General features: G+C 38.0%; 1 protein-coding gene across 5 annotated transcripts in view; it reads left to right on the forward strand.

The window, feature by feature from the left end:
* vmp1 (vacuole membrane protein 1) overlaps window positions 1-23669 on the forward strand; it is a 200091-nt gene that overhangs the window by 161693 nt on the left and 14729 nt on the right. For 4 of the 5 annotated variants that reach the window (XM_059973627.1, XM_059973628.1, XM_059973624.1 and 1 more), the window contains 3 exons: window positions 8494-8574; window positions 10198-10314; window positions 20496-20557. In XM_059973627.1, coding sequence (XP_059829610.1) covers window positions 8494-8574; window positions 10198-10314; window positions 20496-20557 — 260 coding nt within the window. The remainder of the gene's footprint in view (window positions 1-8493; window positions 8575-10197; window positions 10315-20495; window positions 20558-23669) is intronic. The other variant, XM_059973629.1, reaches the window with a different exon arrangement.

The raw sequence follows: 23669 nt of genomic DNA on the forward strand, positions 1-23669 counted from the left end.
ATCGGCAGAAGCCGGGACTACATCTCTAGGTTGCACTCTGATTCCTAACAATGTTAAGTGAGGAGGCAAAATCAAAGAAATTGAAAAGAAATGATTAAGACTTGAATCCTTGTGTCATAAAATTTGGTACCTTAGATTTATTAAATCAAATTCCCCTGTTATTGACTTTCTGCAAAGGCTGATGAGCGACCACAGAAGGAATTTACCCATGCCAACCTTCCTTCCCCGCTAATCCTTTGGTACAATCATTTCTTAAGGTGTGGTTTATTACGTACATGGATATGGTTGTGTTCCAATTTGCAATCCCCTGGGGTCACCTTCCCTATTCTTAATAACTTTGATACTATGAAATTATTACAATGTGGTAAAGAATAGCTCTTTCTTATTCATACCCAGTGGCACTGAAGACACTGGATAGTATTAGGAGCAGCAATCTGACCCTATTTTTTAAACATAATAAAGATTATTCTGTTTTTACCACAATTGGGATGTCAAGTAGGAGCAGTAAATAATAGGGCACTAAGGAATGCTAATGAACAGGATGACATTGTGATTCAAGTCATAGTGCCCTGAAAGTGGCAATATGGGCAGATAACATGGTAAAAGCATTTGGCATGCCTGCCTTCAGAGGATAGAGTAGAGAATATTAAAGCTCAGATGTTAGGTTGCACATTTTCAAAGCTCTGGTTAGATTGCACTTGGAAGTATTGTGTGTGGTTCTTTTGTCACACTACAGGAAGGATGTGGTTGTACATGAGAGTGTGTGGAAAGATTTGCCAGCATGTGACCAGGATTGGGAGATTATAATAATGGGAGTGACTGGATAGATTGAGTTTCTCTGGAGTGAAGATGACTGAACTGGTAAAGGTATATTAAGAGACTTGGGGCGAACGATTAGAACTTTTTTCCATGGTAGTGAATTAAAAACAAGAAGGCATTGGCTTAATGTGAGAGAAAGTTGAAAAGAAGATTTAAGGGAAAGTATTTTTTACACAAGAGTGGTTGATACTCTGCCAGAAGAGGTGGTGAAGTCAGGTGCAATCATATTTATGAAACACTTAGACAGGCAAGGCGTGGAAGAATATGAACCTAGTACAAGCATATAGAATTGTTGTCAATGGCAAAAATGTCAGTATGGACGTGGTGGACCATAGGGCCTGTTTCGTGCTGTACAACTCTGACTTGGATACCAGCTGCGTACTAACTGAGCCCAAGTTAGGGTCTTAGTCTATATAGTCAACTACACACTTCGAAGAACTGAGAACTTACAGAAGTATATTGATTTCCATTCCTTTAAAATTTTCCTACATTAAAAATATGCACATTCTTAATTCTGGTAAATGTTGGGTATTTAGATACACAAAATGGTGAACAGTTACTGCTCTAAATTTTCCCAGTGTGAAGCAGTGAGATCCTGGTTCCTGCCTGTGCTGTTACTTAATTTGAACTCATGATGGAGAATTCTGTACAGTTTGAGCAATTTAATTTTTTCCTCACATTAGTTGCCTGGACTTTAATGAACTACATTGTGTGTCATCATCCAGGTTTAGTAATTTTAAGGGGCCCTTCGAGGCAAAGAATTTGACTGCTCAGTGGTCCCTTTGGCTTTGCTAAGAGTGTGCTACTCTTGGGTCATAGAAGAGTATGGAGAAATCCTTTGAAAAAATTTGGATAAGGAAGAAAGAACATAGATGTGAAACACCTGTATTTTGAAAGCTAGAAAGGTGCAGAAAAAAATAATCCTAGGTTCAGCTTTGCAATTGCAACTGAACACCTGCTTGAACAAAGATTTGCAGCTGAAGATAATTTTAGACTCTAGACAATGGAAGTGAGACAGTTCTGCTCGTTTCAGCAAGCTTAGATGACCTTCAAATTGAAATCTCGAATATGGTCAAAGATGAGGTAGCTGAGCTGCTTCACTTGAATATAGTGATCTCGTTTTTACTGGCAGTCATAAAGTAATTTTCCATTACCTAAGTACATTTGAAAACATGATAAGCGCATAGCATACAGGTTCTTGCGCAAGTATGTTCCACTACTACAAAATGGGGGTAGGCGCAGATTTTGTGATGGAGAGACTGTGAAATTTGCTGCATCAGATTCCCAAAACTTCGTGAGAAGCAACTTTAATGTTACATTACTTTGAGAGAGTAGTCTCATTTGCAATATGATTCTCAATAAACCTCATCCAGTGAGGAAGACAAGAATGCTCAGAGGGTGAGATAATAGAGGGTTAGGTTCTTGTATCTGTTCTAGCAACATGATTTAATTATCCAGTTAAACGATGACTCAGCAAAGTTTACAGGCTGTAGCGCCTTACATCTGTTGAATTTTAGATTAGTAAATTTGGTTTTAGTGACCACGACTAGGGTGGAGTTTTATGTTCTCTTTCGGTGCAAAGTGAAATCCTGAAGGTCATTTGCTAAACTCAAGTAATTTCTGTAAATGGTCCTAAATTAGGTTTATGCACTGAATATGCTTCCTTATGGCAAATGAAACTGCAGATTATGAGAGGTGTAGATGGTTGTTTATAAACTGAACAACTGCCATTTATATTGGTTAAATTCTGGCATTGAATTCATCCAGGTGGGCAATACTCCTTGGAAATTAGGAGAGTAAAAGTGACTTTATTCAAACTTGTAAAGTTTTAAATGGGCTGTTGAGATGTTTTCACTGGTGAGAATATTGTAAACAAGGGTCAGCTGCAAAATACTGTTCAATACTTTAATACGAATATTTTAGTACCAAAACTTTTTCAGTGCTATAATTCCAAGCTAACTCAGTGCCAGATTTCTGGATGTGGGACTTTGCAACAGGATCTTTGACTTCCTGACCTACAGACTGCAGTCAGTAAGGATAAGCAGCAATATTCTCACTGTGATTATCTCAGCCCCCTACTCTATTCTCTATTTACTTATGACTGAGTGGTCAGATCTGCTCTACCACCATCTACAAGTTTGCAGATGATGCCACCATTGAGCTAAGGCTCAAATAATAGGAGTTAGAGTACAGGGAAGAGCCTAGTGGCATGTTGTTATGGCAACAATCTTTATCTCAATGTCAGTAAAACAAAAGATCTGGCAATTGTCTTCAGGAAAGGAGGCAGTGCATATGCACTATTAATGATACTGATGTCAACAGTGTTGAGCTGCAGTGAACATCACCAGTACCCTGTCCTGTCCAACCGCATAGATGCCATCACCAAAACAGTGCACACAATTCCTCTACTTCCTCAGGAAGCTAAATAAATTTGGCATGTCCCTCTGAATCCCATCAATTTTTATCAATGCACCAGAGAAAACATCCTATTTGGGTTCATCATAACTTGGTATGGCAACTGCTGTGTAACAACAAATTGCAGAGTGTTGTGGATGCAGTTCATCACATTACTTAGGCTCTCCTCCATGGTCAGTTCCTCCCGGCTCAGTAAAGCAGTCAACATATTAAAGACCACGAATTTCAGACATTCTCTATTCTCCTTCCTTCCCCACCCACACCAAGAATAAAAGTCTGAAAGCACTTAACCCTAACCACGTTTAAGGACAGATTTTATCCTGCTGTTATAGAGCTTTTGAAAAGATGGACACTTGACCTCACAGTCTACCTCATTATGGCCTTGCACCTTATGACTTGTCTGTACTGCACTTCTTCTGTAACCATAGCACTTTATTCTGCATTCTGTTATTGTTTTTCCTTTTATTATTTCAGTGCACTGTTGGAATGAAATGATCTGTGTCGATGTCGTGCAAAACTGTTTTTCACTGCACTCGTTTAGCAATATAGTGTGGATTGAGCCCCTCAAACCACATTGTCCCAGCAACCCCCATAAACTCAATTAACCCTAACCCAATTATGGGACAATTTAAAGCGACTAATTTACCTACCCACTATGTCTTTGGAATAGAATCATAGAAAACCTACTGCATGATACAGGCCCTTCGGCCCACAAAGTTGTGCCAAACCTGTCCCTATAGAAATTACTAAGCTCACCTATAGCCCTCTATTTTACTAAGCTCCATGTACTTATCCAAAAGTCTCTTAAAAGACCCTATCGTATGTGCCTCCACCACCGGCATCCCATTCCACGTGCTCACCACTCTTTGAGTAAAAAACTTACCCCTGATATTTCCTGTGTACCTACTCCCCAGCACCTCAAACCTGTGTCCTCTTGTGGCAACCATTTCAGCCCTGGGAAAAAGCCTCTGACTATCCACACGATCAGTGCCTCCCATCATCTTGTACACTTCTATCAGGTCATCTCTCATTCTTTGTCGCACCAAGGAGAAAAGGCCGAGTTCACTCAACCTGTTCTCAGGGCATGCTCCCCAATCCAGGCAACATCCTTGTAAATCTCCTCTGCACCCTTTCTATGTCTTCCACATACTTCCTGTAGTGAGGCGACCAGAACTGAGCACAGTACTCCGAGTGGGGTCTGTCCAGGGTCCTATATAGCTGTAACATTACCTCTTGGCTCCTAAATTCAGTTCTATGATTGATGAAGGCCAATACACCATATGCCTTCTTAACCACAGAGTCAACCTGCACAGTTGCTTTGAGTGTCCTATGGACTCGGATCCCAAGATCCCTCTGATCCTCCACACTGCCAAGAGTTTTACCGTTAATACGATTCTGCTATCATATTTGACCTACCAAAATGAACCACTCTACACTTAACTGGGTTGAACTCCACCTGCCACTTCTCAGCCCGATTTTGCATCCTATCAATGTCCCACTGCAACTTCTGACAGCCCTCCTCACTATTCACAACACCTCCAACCTTTGTGTCATTAGCAAACTTACTAACCCATCTCTCCACTTCCTCATTCAGGTCATTTATAAAAATCACAAAGAGTAAGGGTCCCAGAACAGATCCCTGAGGCACTCCACTGGTGACCGACCTCCATGCAGAATATGACCCGTCTACAACCACTCCTTGCCTTCTGCAGGCAAGCCAGTTCTGGATCCACAAAGCAATGTCCCCTTGGATCCCATGCCTCCTTACTTTCTCAATAAGCCTTGCATTGGGTACCTTATCAAATGCCTTGCTGAAATCCATATGCACTACATCTACTGCTCTTCCTTCATCAATGTTTTTTAGTCACATCCTCAAAAAATTCATTCAGGCTCATAAGGCACAACCTGCCCTTGACAAAGCCATGCTGACTACTCCTAATTATATTATACCTCTCCAAATGTTCATAAATCCTGCCTCTTGGGATCTTCTCCATCAACTTACCAACCACTGAGGTAAGACTCACTGGTCTATAATTTCCTGGGCTATCTCTACTCCCTTTCTTGAATAAAGGAACAACATCTGCAACTCTCCAATCCTCTGGAACCTCTCCCGTCCCCATTGATGATGCAAAGATCATCACCAGAGGCTTAGCAATCTCCTCCCTCACCTCCCACAATAGCCTGGGATACATCTCATCTGGTCCCGGCGATTTATCCAACTAGATGCTTTCCAAAAGCTCCAGCTTCAGTCTGCTGCAAGTCATCACTACAATCACCAAGATCCTTTTCCATAGTGAATACTAAAGTAAAGTATTCATTAAGTACCTCTGCTATTTCCTGTGGTTCCATACACGCTTTCCCATTGTCACACTTGATAGGTCCTATTCTTTCACATCTTATCCTCTTGCTCTGCACATACTTGTAGAATGCCTTGGGGTTTTCCTTAATTCTGCCCACCAAGGCCTTCTCATGGCCCCTCTGGCTCTCCTAATTTCCTTCTTAAGCTCCTTCCTAGTAGCCTTATAATCTTCTAGATCTCTAACATTATCTAGCTCTCTGAACCTTTTGTAAGCTTTTCTTCTTGACTAAACTTATTACAGCCTTTGTACACCACGGTTCCTGTACCCTACCATAACTTTCCTGTCTCATTGGAACATACCTGTGCAGAACTCCACACAAATATCCCCTGAACATTTGCCACATTTCTTCTGCACTTTTCCCTGAGAACATCTGTTTCCAATTTAAGCTTCAAATTTCCTGCCCTATAGCCTCACAATTCCCCTTCCTCCAATTAAATGCTTTTCTGGCTTCTCTGTTCCTATCTCTCTCCAATGATATTGTAAAGGAAATAGAATTATGATCACTATCTCCAAAGTGCTCTCCCTGAGAGATCTGACACGTGACCAGGTTCATTTCCCAATACCAAATCAAGTACAGCTTCTCCTCTTGTAGGCTTATCTACATATTGTTTGATTCCAAGATTTGTTTCCCTATCTGCTCCTCGATATCCCTGTTACTATGGGGTGACCTATATAAAAAAAACACCCAGTAAAGTTATTGACCCCTTCCTTTTCCTAACCTCCACTCACAGAGACTCTGTAGACAATCCCTCCATGGCGTCCACCTTTTCTGCAGCTGTGACACTATCGCTGATCAACAGTGCCACACCACCACCTCTTTTGTCTCCCTCCCTGTCCTTTCTGAAACATCTAAAACCCGGCACTTGAAGTAACCATTCCTGTCCCTGAGCTATCCAAGTCTTTGTAATGGCTACTACATCATATCTCCAAATACTGATCCACGCTGTAAGCTCATCCGCTTTGTTCACAACACTTCTTGCGTTAAAATAGAGACATCTCGAACCTTCGGGTTGAGCGCGTCCATTCTCTAACACCTGCCTATTCTCCCTCTCGCACCATCTACAAGGTTTCTCTGTTTGTGAGCCAACCTCCACTTCCCCAGTCTCTTACATCCCCTCCCAACAATTCTAGTTTAAACTCTCCCAAGTAGCCCTAGCAAACCTCCCTGCCAGGATATTGGTCCCCCTGGGATTCAAATGCAACCCGGCCTTTTTGTACAGGTCACACCTGCCCCAAAAGAAGTCCCAATGATCTAGAAATCTGAATCCCTACCCACTGCTCCAATCTCTCAGCCATACATTTATCCTCCATCTCATTCTATTCCTATTCTCACGGTCACGTGGAAGGAAACCGGAGGACCCAGGAAAACCCCACATATTCCATGGGGTAGACGTATAGAATCCTTACAGAATGGCACCAGAATCGAACTCTGGAACATGCTAACCTCCACTCTACCATGACACCCTGTTAGTTTGCTGACACATGTACTTTGGTACCTGTGACTGTAGACTAATTTACCATGTTGCTAAATTCAAATTAAATATCCTAGACCATGTTCAAAGGGGAAAGGAAGGTAATTTTAATTCTACAAAGGCCCTTGAAATAATTGCAGAGAGCAGAGGGATCTTGAGATGAATCCCTTGTGATTAATCAAACAGATTATATTAGTAACCTACAAATTTTTATTGTGTTTAAAGAAGAGTTACTAGGGTAAAATGCTATTGTACACTCCCCATATTTGCTACTGTGATTAGACGCATTACATTGCCTTCCAGGACCCAAAGCTTGTCTCATTCAGTTCTGTAATCTACAGGTTGAGGGGGAGGGGCAGAGGAAGAGGTTACAATCTTAGTTTAGCTTTACATATCACTACTACAGTATTTATTCAATTGACTTGCCTTCTTTCTGAAATCCTGGCAACTTTCTACACTTCCTGTTTCTTTTTGACAACTGACTGACCTTTTCCACACCCCCCCATCATGTTCCATTTGAACTCATCACCCTCCCTCACCTGATTCTATCTGCTAATCACCCTCATAGTTATCTGCCTGGGTTCCTGGGTTGCTTCTCACTAGGTTCATCTTTCCTATCCACTTGGTTACCTGATTCTATCTGCCCTTCTCCCTTCCTTATCTGGTCTGCCTATCATTCTCCAGCCCTCCTGCCTCCCCCTCTCCCCCCCCCCCCAGTCTGGTTCCATCTGCCTAATATTTTTTAATTAAGTTTCTAGTTATCTCTTACCAGCCTCCACCTCAGCCCTCCCCGGTGCTGTTTGCAAAATGTTTGTATGTTCTCTCCGTGACTGCATTGGTTTTCTCTCGATGCTACTGTTTCCTCCCACGTTCTAAAGAAGAATGGTTAGGGTTTGTAAGTGGTGGCCATGTTATGTTGACACGAGAAGCATGATCCAGCACAACTCTTGCTGATTTGATTTCACAATGTGTTTTGAAGTATATGCGGCAAATAAAACTAATCTTCTCCCTCTCACTTCTAAATGCTAGCTATCATCCTCTTCTGTTCTCAGTCCTGATACAGGATCTCAGCCTGAAACATCAGACATCCCTTTGTCTGTGCAGATTCTGCTTGACCCTCAGAGTTCTGCCAACAGATTATATTTTGCTCCAGCTTCCAGCATCTGTAGTCTCTTGTGTCTCCATTAAACTAGTGTCAATATTTGGCAAAAGTGTTACAATAAATTATTGTTAAAGTGACTGATCTTTAAGTACAAAGCAATCAGTATTGACAATGAGACAATCATAGGGGGTAATCATATCAAATGGTGAGACAGGCTTAAGCAACAGGTGCCCAACTCATATTTACTTGAATAAAAGCTTTAAAACATTAAAGCTAGCTGTTTTTGGATTTTGTACCTTACTGAAGATTTTTTTTCTCTCATTAGGGTCTTCCCACCAGAGCCAGGATGGCTGTTCAGAACTTGGTGCAAAGAGTTGGTTTCTTTGGCATCTTGGCTTGTGCTTCAGTAAGTAGCAGATGAAAATTAATAAATCTGGTTTAGTGCATTGATGGGGATAAAAATCAGTGTCTCCAGTGAAAGAAGGAATGTACATTTATTTATTGAGTATGATCTTTAAATCTTGTCTTGGAATGTCAAATACTGCAGATGGACTCCTGGCCATTTTATTAGGTGCACCTGCTTGTAATGCAAATATCTAATCAGCCAATTATGTGGCAGGAACTGAATGCAGAAAAGCATTCAGACATAGTAAGAAGGTCAATTGTTGTTCAAACCAAACATCAGAATGGGGAAGAAATGTAATCTAAGTGACTTGGACCATGAAATGATTGCTGGTGACAGATGGGGTGGTTTGAGTATCTCAGTAACTGATCTCCTAGAATCTTCACACTCAACAATCTTGAGTTGACAGATAATGGTCCAATTAAAAAAAAATCCAGTGAGTAGCGATTCTGTGGTTGGAAATGTCTTGTTAATGAGAGGTCAGAGGAGAATGGCCAAACAGGTTCAAGCTGACAGGAAGGCAACAGTAATTCAAGTAACCAGAGGTTGCAACAGTGGTATGCAAAAGAGCATCTCTGAATGCACAACATGTCAGACCTTGAAGTGGATGGACTACAGCAGCAGAAGACCACAAATGTAACTCAGCAACTACTTTATTAGGTACAGGAGATAGTTGATAAAAAGGCCGCTGAAGTGCATTGCACATTCTTGTAGTCGGTAGACATTTTGTGTATAACATTCCACAAACAAGATTGAAATGAATGATGATTTGATTTGCTGTGTTAAATGTTGGCAGAGGAAGAATGACAACTGGGAAAACTACCTGCCTTTAAAAGATGAACAGCCACACAGGGATTTTGTTTTATGTCCCATTTTGTCGGATGCCACCTTCAACTTTGCCAAGTTCTCCCAGTAAACCACTTTAATGTTAGTATGCGTTATCTTGAAATCCTGGAGTGAGACTCTTCCATGAATTGATAATGGCCTTCTCATTATGCATTTGAAGAGTTTTCTGCCTGCTGATTTTTCTCTCTGCTTGGGGAGGTGTGTGGTTGTAAAGCATTCTTTCATTTTTTTAATTTATCTTTTTTTTAAACCATGTCAGCTGGTTTCTTTCATCATGGATTTCCTAATTCAAACTATTGTGCATCTTGAGGTTTTGCGGGGTTGTTTTCCCAAAAGTAAATTTACACAGACATTGCTGTTTTACAAATTATAGAAAAGGGTATTGTAGTTGTAATGCAACTTTAAAATAAAAATATTCCCTTCAATACAGAGTTATAGCCTCATTAATGGAAACACAATGAGGAGCTGAAAAAGATTACTTAGAGAAAGGTATCACATTTGAATATAATTTAATCCACTTTCAGCATCTGACAGCTGATCAATATCTTTGTGAATTGCTTTCTGACTCTGTTTATCCATACTTTTAACAGAAGGAAAAAATAAACCCAGTGGCTACATAAGAGAGAAATCAGAATTGAGTTAGAAGCATCATTACCTGTTTGCAAGATGCATATTAGCTTTATTATACCTACACCTTTATTCATGTTTTATTGTGGTATAATGTTTCCTCCATATGACTTCCCTTTATGCTCTTTAAGTGTCATCCTTGATGTGTTGTAGATTCCCAATCCCCTCTTTGACCTGGCTGGCATAACATGTGGACACTTCCTTGTTCCATTCTGGACCTTTTTCGGTGCAACTCTTATTGGAAAAGCTATCATTAAAATGCACATCCAGGCAAGTATTGAGCCTAGCAGCACCTAAATGTAATTATTCTGAGATGCTACCTAGCTGTGGGGTTGATTGTTGTACATTTTTCACTGATGGTTCATCTGAGCAGTTTGTTGATGATCAAAACAAAACATAATGTTCTTTACCTTGGTGGAAATGTTGATTTTTGTTTTGTATCATGTATGCCATTAAGCTTGGCATTAAATTGACACAATACAAAATACAATGCCATTAAACATGCCGTGGAAATTTGAAACAAAATACGAGGAATTATTTGTCATTGAACCTTTTTACATTACCTTATCTACCTCTGTTTGGCTCATTGATTTATCTTGGGTAACGATTTTCATTTTATTCTCTTTTCTTTCTTTTTCAATCTTTTTATTGAGTTTCATATAAATATAAAAAAACATAACATAATAATAAATAGGTTATGAATACAATAGACTTAAGATTACATTGATAATAGGATAATAATATCCTATTAAACATCAACAACAAAAAAGTACATTAATCAATCAAGTCTATATAATTATATACGAAAAAAAACAAAACTAATCATCAAAAGAAAAAGAAAAAAAAATTAGAGATGTGTGAAAGAAAATATATATATGAAACAAACACTAAACTAAAACTAACATGGGCAATAATAACAGTTTATAAGTATATGATAGTGTCAAAGAACTCCGGAACTCCATACCTGAACAAGAATAAACAGAGGGAAGGTCTGGGAAAGGCCAAATTAATTCATATGAAAATGTCGAATGAACGGTCCCCAAGTTTCTTCAAATTTAATTGACGAGTCAAAAATAGTGCTTCTAATTTTTTCCAAACTCAGATAAGAAATAGTTTGAAAAAGCCACTGAGACGTGGTAGGAGGGTTTACTTCTTTCCAATTTTGTAATATAGACCTTCTTGCCATTAATGTTACAAAAGCAATCATTCGTCTGATTGAAGGAGAAAACTGATTACCATCCTCATTTGGTATACCAAAGATTGCAATAATAAAGTTAGGTTGTAAATCGATGTTCCAAATTGAAGAAATGGTAACGATTATGTCCTTCCAATAGTTATGTAAAGTGGGACATGACCAAAACATGTGGGTCAGTGAAGCCACTTCTGAATGACATCTGTCACATTGAGGATTAATATGAGAATAAATTCGAGCAAGTTTATCTTTAGACATATAAGCTCTATGTACAATTTTAAATTGTATTAAAGCATGTTTAGCACATATAGAAGAAGAATTAACCATTTGTAAAATTTTTTCCCATTTATCTGTTGGTATATTGTATCGAAGTTCTTTTTCCCATTGTTGTTTAATTCTATCAGACATCTCTGGTTGTATCTTCATAATCATGTTGTAAATAAAAGCAACTAATCCCTTCTGACAAGGATTTAAGGTAAAAATCAAATCTGAGAAATCCGTTGAAGTTGAGTTGGGAAAAGATGGTAAAACTTTATGTAAAAAATTTCTGATTTGTAAATATCTGAAGAAATTAGATTTAGGTAATTTAAATTTATTGGAAAGTTGGTCAAAAGACATCAAAGTACCTTCAAAAAAAAGGTCACGAAAACATTTTATACCTTTCCTTTTCCATATGCTAAAGGCTTGATCTGTCAAGGAAGGTTTAAAGAAAAAATTAAATAAAATAGGGCTATCAAGCACAAAGTTTTTCAGAGTAAAAAATTTCCAAAATTGAAACCAAATTCGTAATGTGTGTTTAATAACAGGATTAGATAACTGTTTATTGAATTTAACTAAATCAGCAGGAAGAGAAGAACCAAGAACAGAGAATAAAGAATATCCCTTTACCTCATTGCATTCCAAATTTACCCACTGCGGACACAATAATGAGTCCAAATCTAATTTCCAATACGTTAGGTTATGAATATTATTCGCCCAATAATAAAATCTAAAGTTAGGCAAAGCTAAACCACCATCTTTTTTAGATTTTTGTAATTGCCTTTTACTTAACCTGGGGTTTTTATTTTGCCACACAAATGAGGAAATTTTTGAATCAATGTTGTCAAAAAAGGATTTAGGAATAAAAATTGGTAAGGCTTGAAATAAATATAAAAATTTCGGTAAAATCATCATTTTAATAGCATTAATCCGACCAACTAATGATAGGAATAAGGGAGACCATCTTGTAGTAAGATGTTGTATTTGAAGAAGCATAGGTAAAAAATTCAGTCTAAATAAATCTTTATTTTCATTTTATTCTCAAGCCTTCTTTTGTTAGATTATACTTGGAAAGGAAACTAGGAGTTGGTTGTTAAAAGATGAGTAAAGCAAAATATTTAATGGAATGGACCAGCTGAGGGAAAGGGAGGATTGGAGAGATTCATATTCAGATTTATTTATCACATGTATGTACATCATTCAGTGAAATGCATTGAAACACTCCCAAGGATGTGCTGGGGGAAGCCCGCCAGTGTCGCCACACATTCCAGTGCCAACATAGCATGCCCATAATGCTCAACACAATTACAAACAACTGTTTTGACTTTTGGGTCTCAATCCCAGGATTCGCCAATCACACGTTTGACCTTCAAGCCTCAACTAACCTGACATCCAGATTCAGTAACCTTTGACCGCAGAGCCCCTTGGGCCATGACTTCCAGGCTCAAATGGATTTTTGATTCTGTAGCCTAAGTGGGTGGGGGGTGTCACTGGCCCATGTGACTCCTGAACATACAGACCTCTGTCTTGGGGGTTGCTAGTCACCGCAGTGCCTATCGACCTGGACTGTCCGAACACCTTTCCTGCCCTTGACCTCTAACTGTCCCATAGTGCTGTCCCCAAAGCTATCCTTGAAAAAAACCACCAAGTCTGAGTCATGACGCTGACAGACATTGAATCTTAACTGATAGTGATGATACTGATATCCTTACATTCCTTGATTTCCCTTGCATTTGGAAATCCATTGTACCTATGTAGCCTTTGGCCACCACCCTCTGAATGACAAAGTTTCTCTTCGTCTCAGACCCATATCATGAAATAGTGTCCTTTGGACCAAGATTCCTCAGCGAGGGGAAGCATTATTTTCTGTCTGTAAGGGGCCCATTATTGCCCTATTTTCTCTCTCTACGTATCTCTATGTATAAATGCTTTTAGCCCATTTTTCTGCTAGCCTACTCTCATATTATACCTTGCCTTTCTTATGCAGTTTCTTGGTGGTCCTTTGAGTTTTAATATGTGCCCAATTGTTAAATCTGCAACAGGCCACCAGCATTTTGTGTGTGTTGCTTGAATTTCCAGCATCTGCAAATTTCCTCGTGTTTGCCTGTTAAATCTGTTTCTGTTTCTGGCAACTTCATAAGCCTTTATCATCAATTTAAAACATTTTATTTTATCAGCCTCAGATTAGTTACTTTTCCTTTTGTTTTTATGACTTGAGGTTCATTTTTAGCAATTTATGAATTATTTGAAGTTATCCATGTTCACTGTCATGCTTTTCAATGTATTCTCCAAATTAACCACAGTCAATTCAACTCTCATACCTTCATAATTTCCTCTGCTTGCTTTGAGTTTGAAACTGTTCTTCTATGTGAAATTGTATCATAATCTACTAAGACCCCCTGATAAGGTTATCACTTGGCCCTGTTTTATTGCCCTAAGCAAGATGCCAAATAACCCTTTTCCTAATTTTGCTCAATATATTGCAATAGTAAAGCATCTAGAAATGTATTCAAGAAATTTGGCTTCTACTTTATTGCAGCAAGTTTGATCCATTGAGTCCATATGTAGGTTCTCCTTTGTTCATTGTGTTATCCCTGTATGTCCACTTCTAATTTCCGACTGAAAATAACTCCTTGTGTGGCACCTTAATAAAAACATGTTGGAAGCTTAAAGACCATTTGTTTCCTCTCTTTTATGATCACAGGATTAACTTACTATAGTCCTATTCCCTCTCCCTTCTTGAATAGTGGAATTACATTTGCTATCCTTTGGTCCACTGGGATTATTAATAAAATCTAAGAAATTGTGGGTAAATCAATAACAACTTTTCATCACTGTAGCCAGTTATTTTAAATACCATAGTAGTTTTGGCACTGTATATTCAGTTGTTAACGTGCCATGAAATGTGGTAATCTTAATATGATTGTGTCAAATCAAGTGGTTTTAAGAATTGAAAACCATGTTTAATGAATGCTGTTGGTTTCTGGGATTGTAGGGAGAGAGCCGGTTGATGGATTTGTTGTCTTTTAATCCCATTACTATTTTCAATGCTTGTTCTTTGTTTCTCTCATCAAGCCACCTTGGTTTCCAATATTTTTGGATTTCTTTTTCAATCTTCTATTTTGTGAAGTTGGATACAAGGATTTCATTTATTATATTTTGTTATTGCCATAATTTCAGCCTCTAAGAGATCAGCGCCTCCTCATTTGAATAGTTTTATAGAATGTAAACAATTTCTTTGTCTTTCACAAAGTAAATTGGAGTTACAAGTTGTCTGGTTCTAAAATTTCATTGTGAACCTTGCCCTACTTCAATATGTGTTAAATGTTGTTGGGATGCTGAGACTACAACGCACAAAGCAGCAGAGAATATCTTGTAGGAAGGAACATTTTTGGAAATTCAGTATTTAAAGGGTTAAAGTAACTTACTGTATTGTATAATTTAACAGTTTTGGAAATATGCAAACATGTTGAGGCTCACGCTGAATACTCTTAGCTTTTTCTCTAATCTCTTATAATACATAATACTGCCATGTACTTCTCACGCAATTGATCTTACTCAATCCATTGTATACGTTGCTGTTTTCAGTTTAGTAAGGAAGATATAATTTACTGATTTGTTTGATCTGTCTTTCGAAGTACTTTGTATTTGAAAGGCCCAGTCTCATTCCTCAGGCTAACAAGGTAGTTAATCTTGGCCTGGGCACATGTTGAACTGCCTCAAGACCCAGAAGCAGCTTTCTCATTATAGATTTCTGTTTGGTAATTTCTTTTGTATAATCCCCACTTGTGAAAATTGAATTTAGTTCTAGAGCTCTCTATATCTTGGATAAATGCTCATTTTTTCCTTTCTTTTTCAATATTTTTATTTCCTACAAAAAAGAATACAGTGTACAGGAGGATATATATTATATATCAATTACAATATATTTGAATCACACTTATAGTCGCATTACCCCATATTCATGTAATTTAAATTGAATCGTAATATTGCAAAGTAGTAATTTTATTATACAAAAAAAATCTAAACCCACTACCAAGAAAAGCTGTTTGGTAAAGGAAGAAAAAAAGGGGAAAAAATCCTTATCATATGGTAAAACATATTATTAGCCAACATCTGTACTTGATAAATCAAAGATTTTGAAAATAATTCAGAAAAAGGCCCCATAATGTTAGAAAGTCTTGTCTAGATTCAGAAATTGAACAATGAATCTTCTCTAAATTTAAGCATGTCCTAACATCGCTTAGCCATTGAGCATGAATAGGTGGAGCAACATCCTTCCACCTAAGCAACAATGTCCTCCTAGCTATAAGAGAGATAAAAGTCAAAATGTGCAAATCAGGTGTCTCCAAGATAGTATATTTTCCTCCAATAATACCGAATAAGGCAGTCAAAGGGTTTGGTTTAAAATTTACTTTAAAAAGTACAGAAAAAATGCTCATTCTTTTTATACTTCTATATGACTAGTCACTTGTTAATGATGATGTATGCTTCCAGTAGCAAACCAAATGTGTAACCTATCAGTTTTGAGAGAAGTTGAACATTTGTGGAGCAGTAAAATTAGTTTGGGATTGACCAGAAAAGCCTGGTCATAGCCTATATTTCATTTAGATGTTGGTGGCCAGTTTAGCTGGCTTACAACAGTTCCACTCCCATTTGGCCTAGCGTGTTCTCATCTAGAGGATACTAAATTAGGCTCTGTTTACATACCCGTGTAGATATAAATGATCTATTGGCGTGAGATCGCCATGGTGTCCTGCCTGGCCAATATTTTTGTTTCAATTAACATCACTAAAAACATTATCTCCTAATCAAAGTTCTATTTTGGGAGTTTCCTGTGAACAAATATACAGTCAACATTGCTTCACTAGAGAAGAGACTATACTTATCTTTTTTCCAAATAAAAACCTGCTTAATTGGTGTTAAAATTTTGAAATATTCTAAGTGTAGTGTGAAAGTTGCCAATGAATGTGAATGTTTTGCTTTTATTGGAGGGGGGTTCAGCCAATGGGAGGCCCATAATGATGCATTGATAGATTATTTCCTTGTTGTCCACCAACTACACTTTTGGCAGATTGTATCCTACTTGCAGATCATGGGGTGTAGGGGTATATACCTGACTGGGTTTTACACACCCAGAGATGTAATGTTTGCTTGGTCCTCCAAGCAATCAGTGAAAAGCTTTGGCAATTTCTAGGTCGTGTTCTTCTGGGATGAGGCATGATTTCATATTATCCCTATCAAAAGTAAGGGAAAGCATTATCAAAGTTTTCCATATCAATCATCTGGAAGGAAAGATATACTTCAAAAATTATTTTAATCTTGGTCTGCTGTTATCTCTTATAATGCCTATCAATATCACCTCACAGCATTGTCCTCCTTCCCCAGACTTAACTGCTTCTCACTCCCATTCCATTTATGACTTACCCCCCTCCTACCATCCCTTCTAATCCTCCAAACTTGGCAAAGGATTCTGTTCCTCCCAAGAGTCACACTCTATCAGGCCTTTTATCGGAAACAATTAGACCAATGACGTTTGCTCTTTGCTGGTGTCCAAAATGGCTACCTGTCTTATTTCAATTAAAATTCCTAGATTGCTCATCTTTATATGCAGTAGAAAATATCATATGCTAACTTGTGTGTTTGAGGAATCCTTAGAGCTATACAGCTCGGTAACAGGTTCTTAGCCCAACTGGTCCATCCCAATAAAGATGCCTATCTAAGCTTGTTTCATTTGCCTGCATTTAGCCACATCTTTCTAAACCCTTCCTCTCAATGTACAGTCCAACTGTCGTTTGTAAATTGTTATTGTAAAATTAGTTGATATAAATGTGTGTTTTATATGTTTGACATGAGACTAAATTGCATTATATTTTCTGAAAGGTGAATTGCTTAAAAAAAAAACTTATTTACAAGGAGGTATATAACCTCAATTGGATTGCGGGGGCAGAAAGGTGTGGTAAAGTGATTGTGAAATCCCAGGGTGATCATAAGCAGATCCAGATCATGTTGCAGGATTAAAACAGTACGATTTAAAAGCTTGGGGAAAAAAATAGGGAGATGCTTTCTTTTTAAATTTCAAAATCCTTTTTGTTTTTCTAAGAATAGAAGGTCACAAGTGCTGATGTAATCCTCAATTTATAAGTCCATAAATTTGCAATGTTTGTCTTAACAGATTTTCTTAAGTCTTTTTCTAGGCTCACATTCTCTCTGCTAGGTACTGAAAAGCCTGATAGCTCAGTAGACCAGCAGAAATAAATGCTGTAAATCTGAAATAAAAATACGTGGAGTACTGGTTAAACAACATTTATGGGGAGAGAACCAAATAACTTGTCAGGGCAATGTTCATTTATCTGAGTAGCACTTACAAAATGCTGGAGGAACTCAGCAGGTCAGGCAGCATCTATGGAAAGGAATAAAGAGTTGGCATTTCAGGCCAAGACCCTTCCTTACCTAAGTTCTTCCAGCATTTTGTATGTTATTCTGTGTTTTTGATCATTTATCAGAACTCACTTTTGCCTGACAGGAACTTGAGATTAAGCACAGCTCCAATGCCATATTTAAGTTTGCTAATGACACCCACATCATTGACCAAGTCAAAAGGGAACAACTGAGCATATTGGAGGGAGATTGAAAATCCAGATGAAAGGTGCCATAACAACAACCTCTCACTCAATGTCAGCAAGACCAAGGAGCTGATTACTGACTTCAGGAGTAGGAAATCAGAGGTCCATGAACCAGTCCTCATCGGGGATCAGAAGTAGAGACGATCACCAACTTTAAATTCCTTGGTGTTATCATTTCAAAGGACATGTCCCAGCATGTAAATGCCATTATGAAGAAAACACAGCAGTGCCTTTGCTTTCTTAGAAGTTTACAGAGATACAGCATGATACCTAAAGCTTTGACAAATTTCTATGGATGTGTCGTGGAGAGTATGCTGGCTGTATTACGGCCTGGTATGGAAACACCAGTTCCTTTGAATGTAAAATCCTACAAAAAGTAGTGGAATTGACCCAGTCCATTACGGGTAAAGCCCTCTCCGCCATTGAGACCATCTACGTGGAGTGCTGTCACAGAAAAGTCGCATCAATTTTCAAAGAATCCCACCATCCAGGCAATGCCCTCTTCTCACCATTTGAGAGTCTCATTTAATTTGGGACGTGAAATGAAACTTGATAGTCACAGACTATAGTTTGGTGCAGTTGCGTTCCCAAGTTCAGTGATAAGTCACACCTGTGAGTGACACTGCATGACTCACTTCAAGAGTTGCTTTGCACAGACTTATTTTAACATGCTCTGCTCTTACCATACACTGACAAGCTTTGCATAACCTAATGAAAACCCAGTTAAAAGATTAGCTTTAATTTGTCACAAAACGTTGAAGCATACTGTGAAATGCATCAAATCAAATCCATGAGGATTGTGCTGGGACCCACAAACCATATTCATTCTAATCTGCACTTATGGAATGTTGAATTGTTGAAGTTGCTATCATTTGGATGAGCATTCGAACCTTCTCTCATATAGATATAAAAATTCCTGTGTTGCATTTCAAAGTACAAGGGCTTTTTTGAGGTGTCCAAGCTAATATTTATCTTTGAAAAAGTATCTCTAAAATAAAGCCATCTTGTTGCTGATCATAGGATTTGGCATGTGCATTGCTGACTGATTTACTTTAGCATGACTTGGGACATCCCAATGCCATAAATGGCACAATATAAATTCAGGTTCCTCCTCCTTACCACTAAGCTGACAGCTGTAGCCTGTTCAGTTACTTACTATCTATTTCCTAGTCCATATGCTGTGCTTGTATATCTTGAGCTTCTTCTTTCCTTTGTGGATTTTACAAATGTGATTGGGAGTATACATGAGACAAAAGCATATGACAAATGTTTTTAATAAAACAAATCAAGTAATTATTAAAGAAAAGTTGACCTCTACCCACTAAGGTCCACCATAGTCATGTTTTTGTTTATTGCTACTACACAAGTCCTGCTTTTTTTTCCAAGATGATGTAATTATATCGGAGATCATTATTTAGATCCTCTCAGCTTGTAATCCTTATAAGCACAGCAATATGGATCACTGTCCTGAGGAGCTGAGTGCCTGTACTATGAGAGTACAGAGCTTGATAGGGAATGAATGAAGCAATGACCTTACCAAAAGGTTCATCTTTTACCTGGAAACTCATTTACTTTTAAGATTTGTTATAAATGTGTGAATCCATGGTGAAGATTGAAATTGTGGCATAAATTGTAGCAATCCAAATTATTACCATACGGTGAGAAGAGTGCATTGCCTGGATGGTGGCGGTCTTTGATGATTGATGCGACTTTTCTGTGAGAGCAGTCCATATAGATGGACTCAATGGTGGAGAGGGCTTTACCTGTAATGAACTAGGCCATATCCAGTACTTTTTGTAGGATTTTACATTCAAGGGAGCTGGTGTTTCCACACCAGGCTGTAATGCAACCAACGTACTCTCCGCCACACATCCATAGAAGTTTGTCAAAGCTTTAGATAAAATGTTGTTACCTTCCTCTTGTTCCTTTGCTGTATTGAAATGGAGACATGCCATACTGCCTTATAGTTTGTTGCATTATTTCTTGAGTCTGAAATTGTGGAACTCTTTTCTCATTCCTTCTGTACTTCACACACTCTAGCCATTGCCTCTTCCTTGGTCTTTATCGTGCCTAATTGCAATTGCCCAAGAAACAACCAAAGTGAATGATATTTTTAAGCGGTTAACTGCAGTTCTGTTTTAAAAAAAGGTAAAAACATTTGTTCTCCACTATTTCTCTTGATGTTTTGAAAATGCCTTTTTTATAAAGAAAAGTGTCCTTGAAATCAGCGGATCACGTCTCTTGTATTGTTGGTTTTATGAATAAATTGAAAGGGCTGATCTCTTCCTGTGCATGTAAGTGATTTCATTCTTTGTGTATCTATTCTATTCCAAATTAATTTTTTCTCAACTGTTCTTTCTGTTTTAAACCCACAGAAATTATTTGTTATTATCATGTTCAGCAAGCACATAGTGGAACAGATGGTGTCCTTGATAGGGTGAGTAATTTATCAACTGATCTTCACATCTGCTTTATGTGAATGGAAACTGTGTGGGTGGAGATTCCCAAGAAAGGGTTAATCAAAATGAATATAACGTTCCATCCTCCATGGGACGTAATCCACCTGCAGTGCTAGTTGATTCATTTAAAAGACTTTACTCTTTGCTTTCAGTGCAAAGTTTACTGTCTTTCTGCCAGGAGTTTAATCTTTAATAGAACTTGAGTCATGTCAAATATACTGTACTAGATCAATAAAAGCCCACTATCAGTTTCCTTTGAATATACATTTTATGTTTTAGGTCAACACAAAGTCGTCAGCATGTTTATTTATTTGATGAGGTCTTGTCCATGAAATTGTGCAGAGTTTTTGCTAGAGCAACTAAATCAAGTAAAAATGGAAACTGGAGCCACATAGAGAATGCAAAGTAACTTGTCCATACCTTATCCTTTTCATAGTTTCATTAGAGCTGAAACATTTGTCTCCATTAAGCAAATAAATAAATTTGGATAGGAAGGTGTTGGTGAAATTTGTAAGGGTTAATGAGTGTGTGTCTATATATAACCATTAATTTGGATTCCAAGATTAATGTGAATGGGTGCTGCTGAGAGTTTGTGATTGAAGTATATTATGACCTAGCAAGAGGAGCTTTGCTCTGTATGCCATGGCAATGGTTTAATATTGATGTTGTATGTATATAATAAACATATTCATTCTTCTGCTGAGTACAAAATTAAAGAGGCAACCTGGGATATCACACCATGCTATTCGTAGAAGCTATTAAAGCCCTAACATGCCTGTCTGATTGTGGGAAATGCCATTCTATTTTCTCAACAAATTTCTTGATGTCTTCTTTTGTTTAAAACTGCAGTTAACCAGTTAAATGTTGAGCTTTAGAGCTTTGGTCCTCCTTTGGTTTCTCATAATCAAAAATATATAAGGCATGAATTTTGAAGGGCGATCATCCCATGCTAATATTAAATCTCGTGATCTACAGAGACGCTGATGCCTTCTGATTCCTTTCTAGAGCTTTGACATTGCAAAATAAATAATTTATTGTTGTCCCTTCCAAATTATGAAGTTGGGTTGTTTAACGATGATTGCACAATTACTTTTATCATCTAAATTTATGATCTACTTTCTAAGGACTATATTAATTTTATTGGCAATAATGCGTGTTGGGTTCACTGGAACTATCTAGGCTGTCTGTAGTATCTGAAGGTTCATTTGCTATCAATAAACCACTTGAGCTTTGGCTTTTTGAACATCTGTGCTGCTAAAAAAAATAGAGTATTGTTCTCAACAGATAATCTTGTTATCCTAAATTTCACTTTTATTGGCTATTAAAGTAAAGATTAGATTGAGCCCATAATCATTACTCTTATCTTAGTATCAATTCGGCAGCTCAATGGATAAGTGTATTGCCTGGTCAGAGATTAAGCCAAATCAGCCAGTTCAGTGCATGTCCAGTATGTGGTCTGTCAATTTTAGCAAGGTTAATAATTTAAGAATGACAGAAAAGCACTTCAGTTCCCCAGTCTCTAGTTTGGAACCTCTGAAAATTGTTCGTGTAGTGGTTGGATGAAGACAAGTTTGGCCTTGCCAGTGATTCCATTGCTTGCTGGCAATCACGTGAGGAAGATACAAGAAAAAGCCCATGGAACTTGAGACCACAGTAGTTTGTCATCAGAGAAAGTTTAAATTTGCAGAATATATTCATGCATATTTTGTGGCTGGAAAAACTAGTTGCCACTGAAAGGGTGAACTTAAGGTCCAAAAAAATTGCATTGAAACTGCTGGTCTTCAAAATGGGGAAGGTGTTATACAGCACCTTCAAATCAGTGATGGCCATAAAAATAACTTGAAGCTCCTAGTGTCTGCTTTGCTGATGTATCACTGCTTCTTTGCACCTTCTTTTAGTTGAAGTTCAAGATTGCCTCTGATACATCTTGCACCTTTACTCTGAGACACTCTCTTTTTTTAGAATTGTAATTTAATTTTCATGGACTAAATGGCATTCTGTGACTTGGCAATAGTTGTTGAATCATACAAAGCTAACTTGAAGTAGGAAGTTGATTAAAGCTGTTAAACCCATCTCGTTTTCCTGGTGCATGCGCTACACCTGTCCATTATGGGCAGGTTGCACAATCCTACCTGAAGAGCCAAAACAGAACAGGATCACTGAAGAACATGAAAAGAGAATAGATTACCAGTTAAGTTATGGTTCTGAAGATTTTAGGAGAATAAAGAAGCTAAAGGAAGCAAAGATTGTTCATTTCTGGTAATAAAATAGTTGGGGTCAGAGTCTTGTTTTAACTGCTTATTTACTGCAGATCCAATTTGGACTCTGGTTGAAATCACAATGGTTGAAAAATGTGACATGGGACAGTTTTAGTCATCTTTAATGATATTGCCTTTGCAGTGTAATTTCAAAGGTAGCATTTTTAGTGTCATTCTCAGTAAAAAGGTAGTGCTAAGACAGCTCAGTCCATCACAGGCAAAAATTAGTTGGAGCTTGACTGAAAAAGTCTACAAAAATTGGTAGGTCAATCACAGCAAAGCCCTCCTCACCATTGAGCACATTTGCAAGGAGCGTTGCTACAAGAAAGCAGCATTCATCATCAAGGATCCCCCATTATCCTAGCCATGCTGCCTTCTTGCTACTACCATTGGGCAGAAGTTGCAGGAGCCTTAGGGTCTCACACACTAGTTTCAAGAACAGTTAATATTCTAGAACCATTGGGCTTCCATACCAGTGTTGATAACTTCACTCACTTCAACTCTGAAATGACTCCACAACCTATGGACTCACCGTCAAGCACTCCACAGCTCGTGTCTAAAACTGAGACCTCAGTCAGTCAGAGTTCATGGGTATTGTGTCCTAGCTGCCTCAATATGCAAGCTTCTCCCATGGGAGTTGAGGGGTAGGGGGGTTGGGGGTATACCCCCGAATGTAAATATGAAAGAACAGAGTGCCATGTGGGTGGTGAAAATTTTGAAAATGTAAAGACAGTAATGGAAACAACTGTAAACAATTGAAAGTCATTGAATGGTTTATTGTATATTTTATTTTTGAATAAAATATATTTTGTTTAATAAAAAAAATGCAAGC

The sequence above is a fragment of the Hypanus sabinus genome, chromosome 6 (assembly GCF_030144855.1).
Source record: "Hypanus sabinus isolate sHypSab1 chromosome 6, sHypSab1.hap1, whole genome shotgun sequence".
NCBI lineage: Eukaryota > Metazoa > Chordata > Chondrichthyes > Myliobatiformes > Dasyatidae > Hypanus > Hypanus sabinus.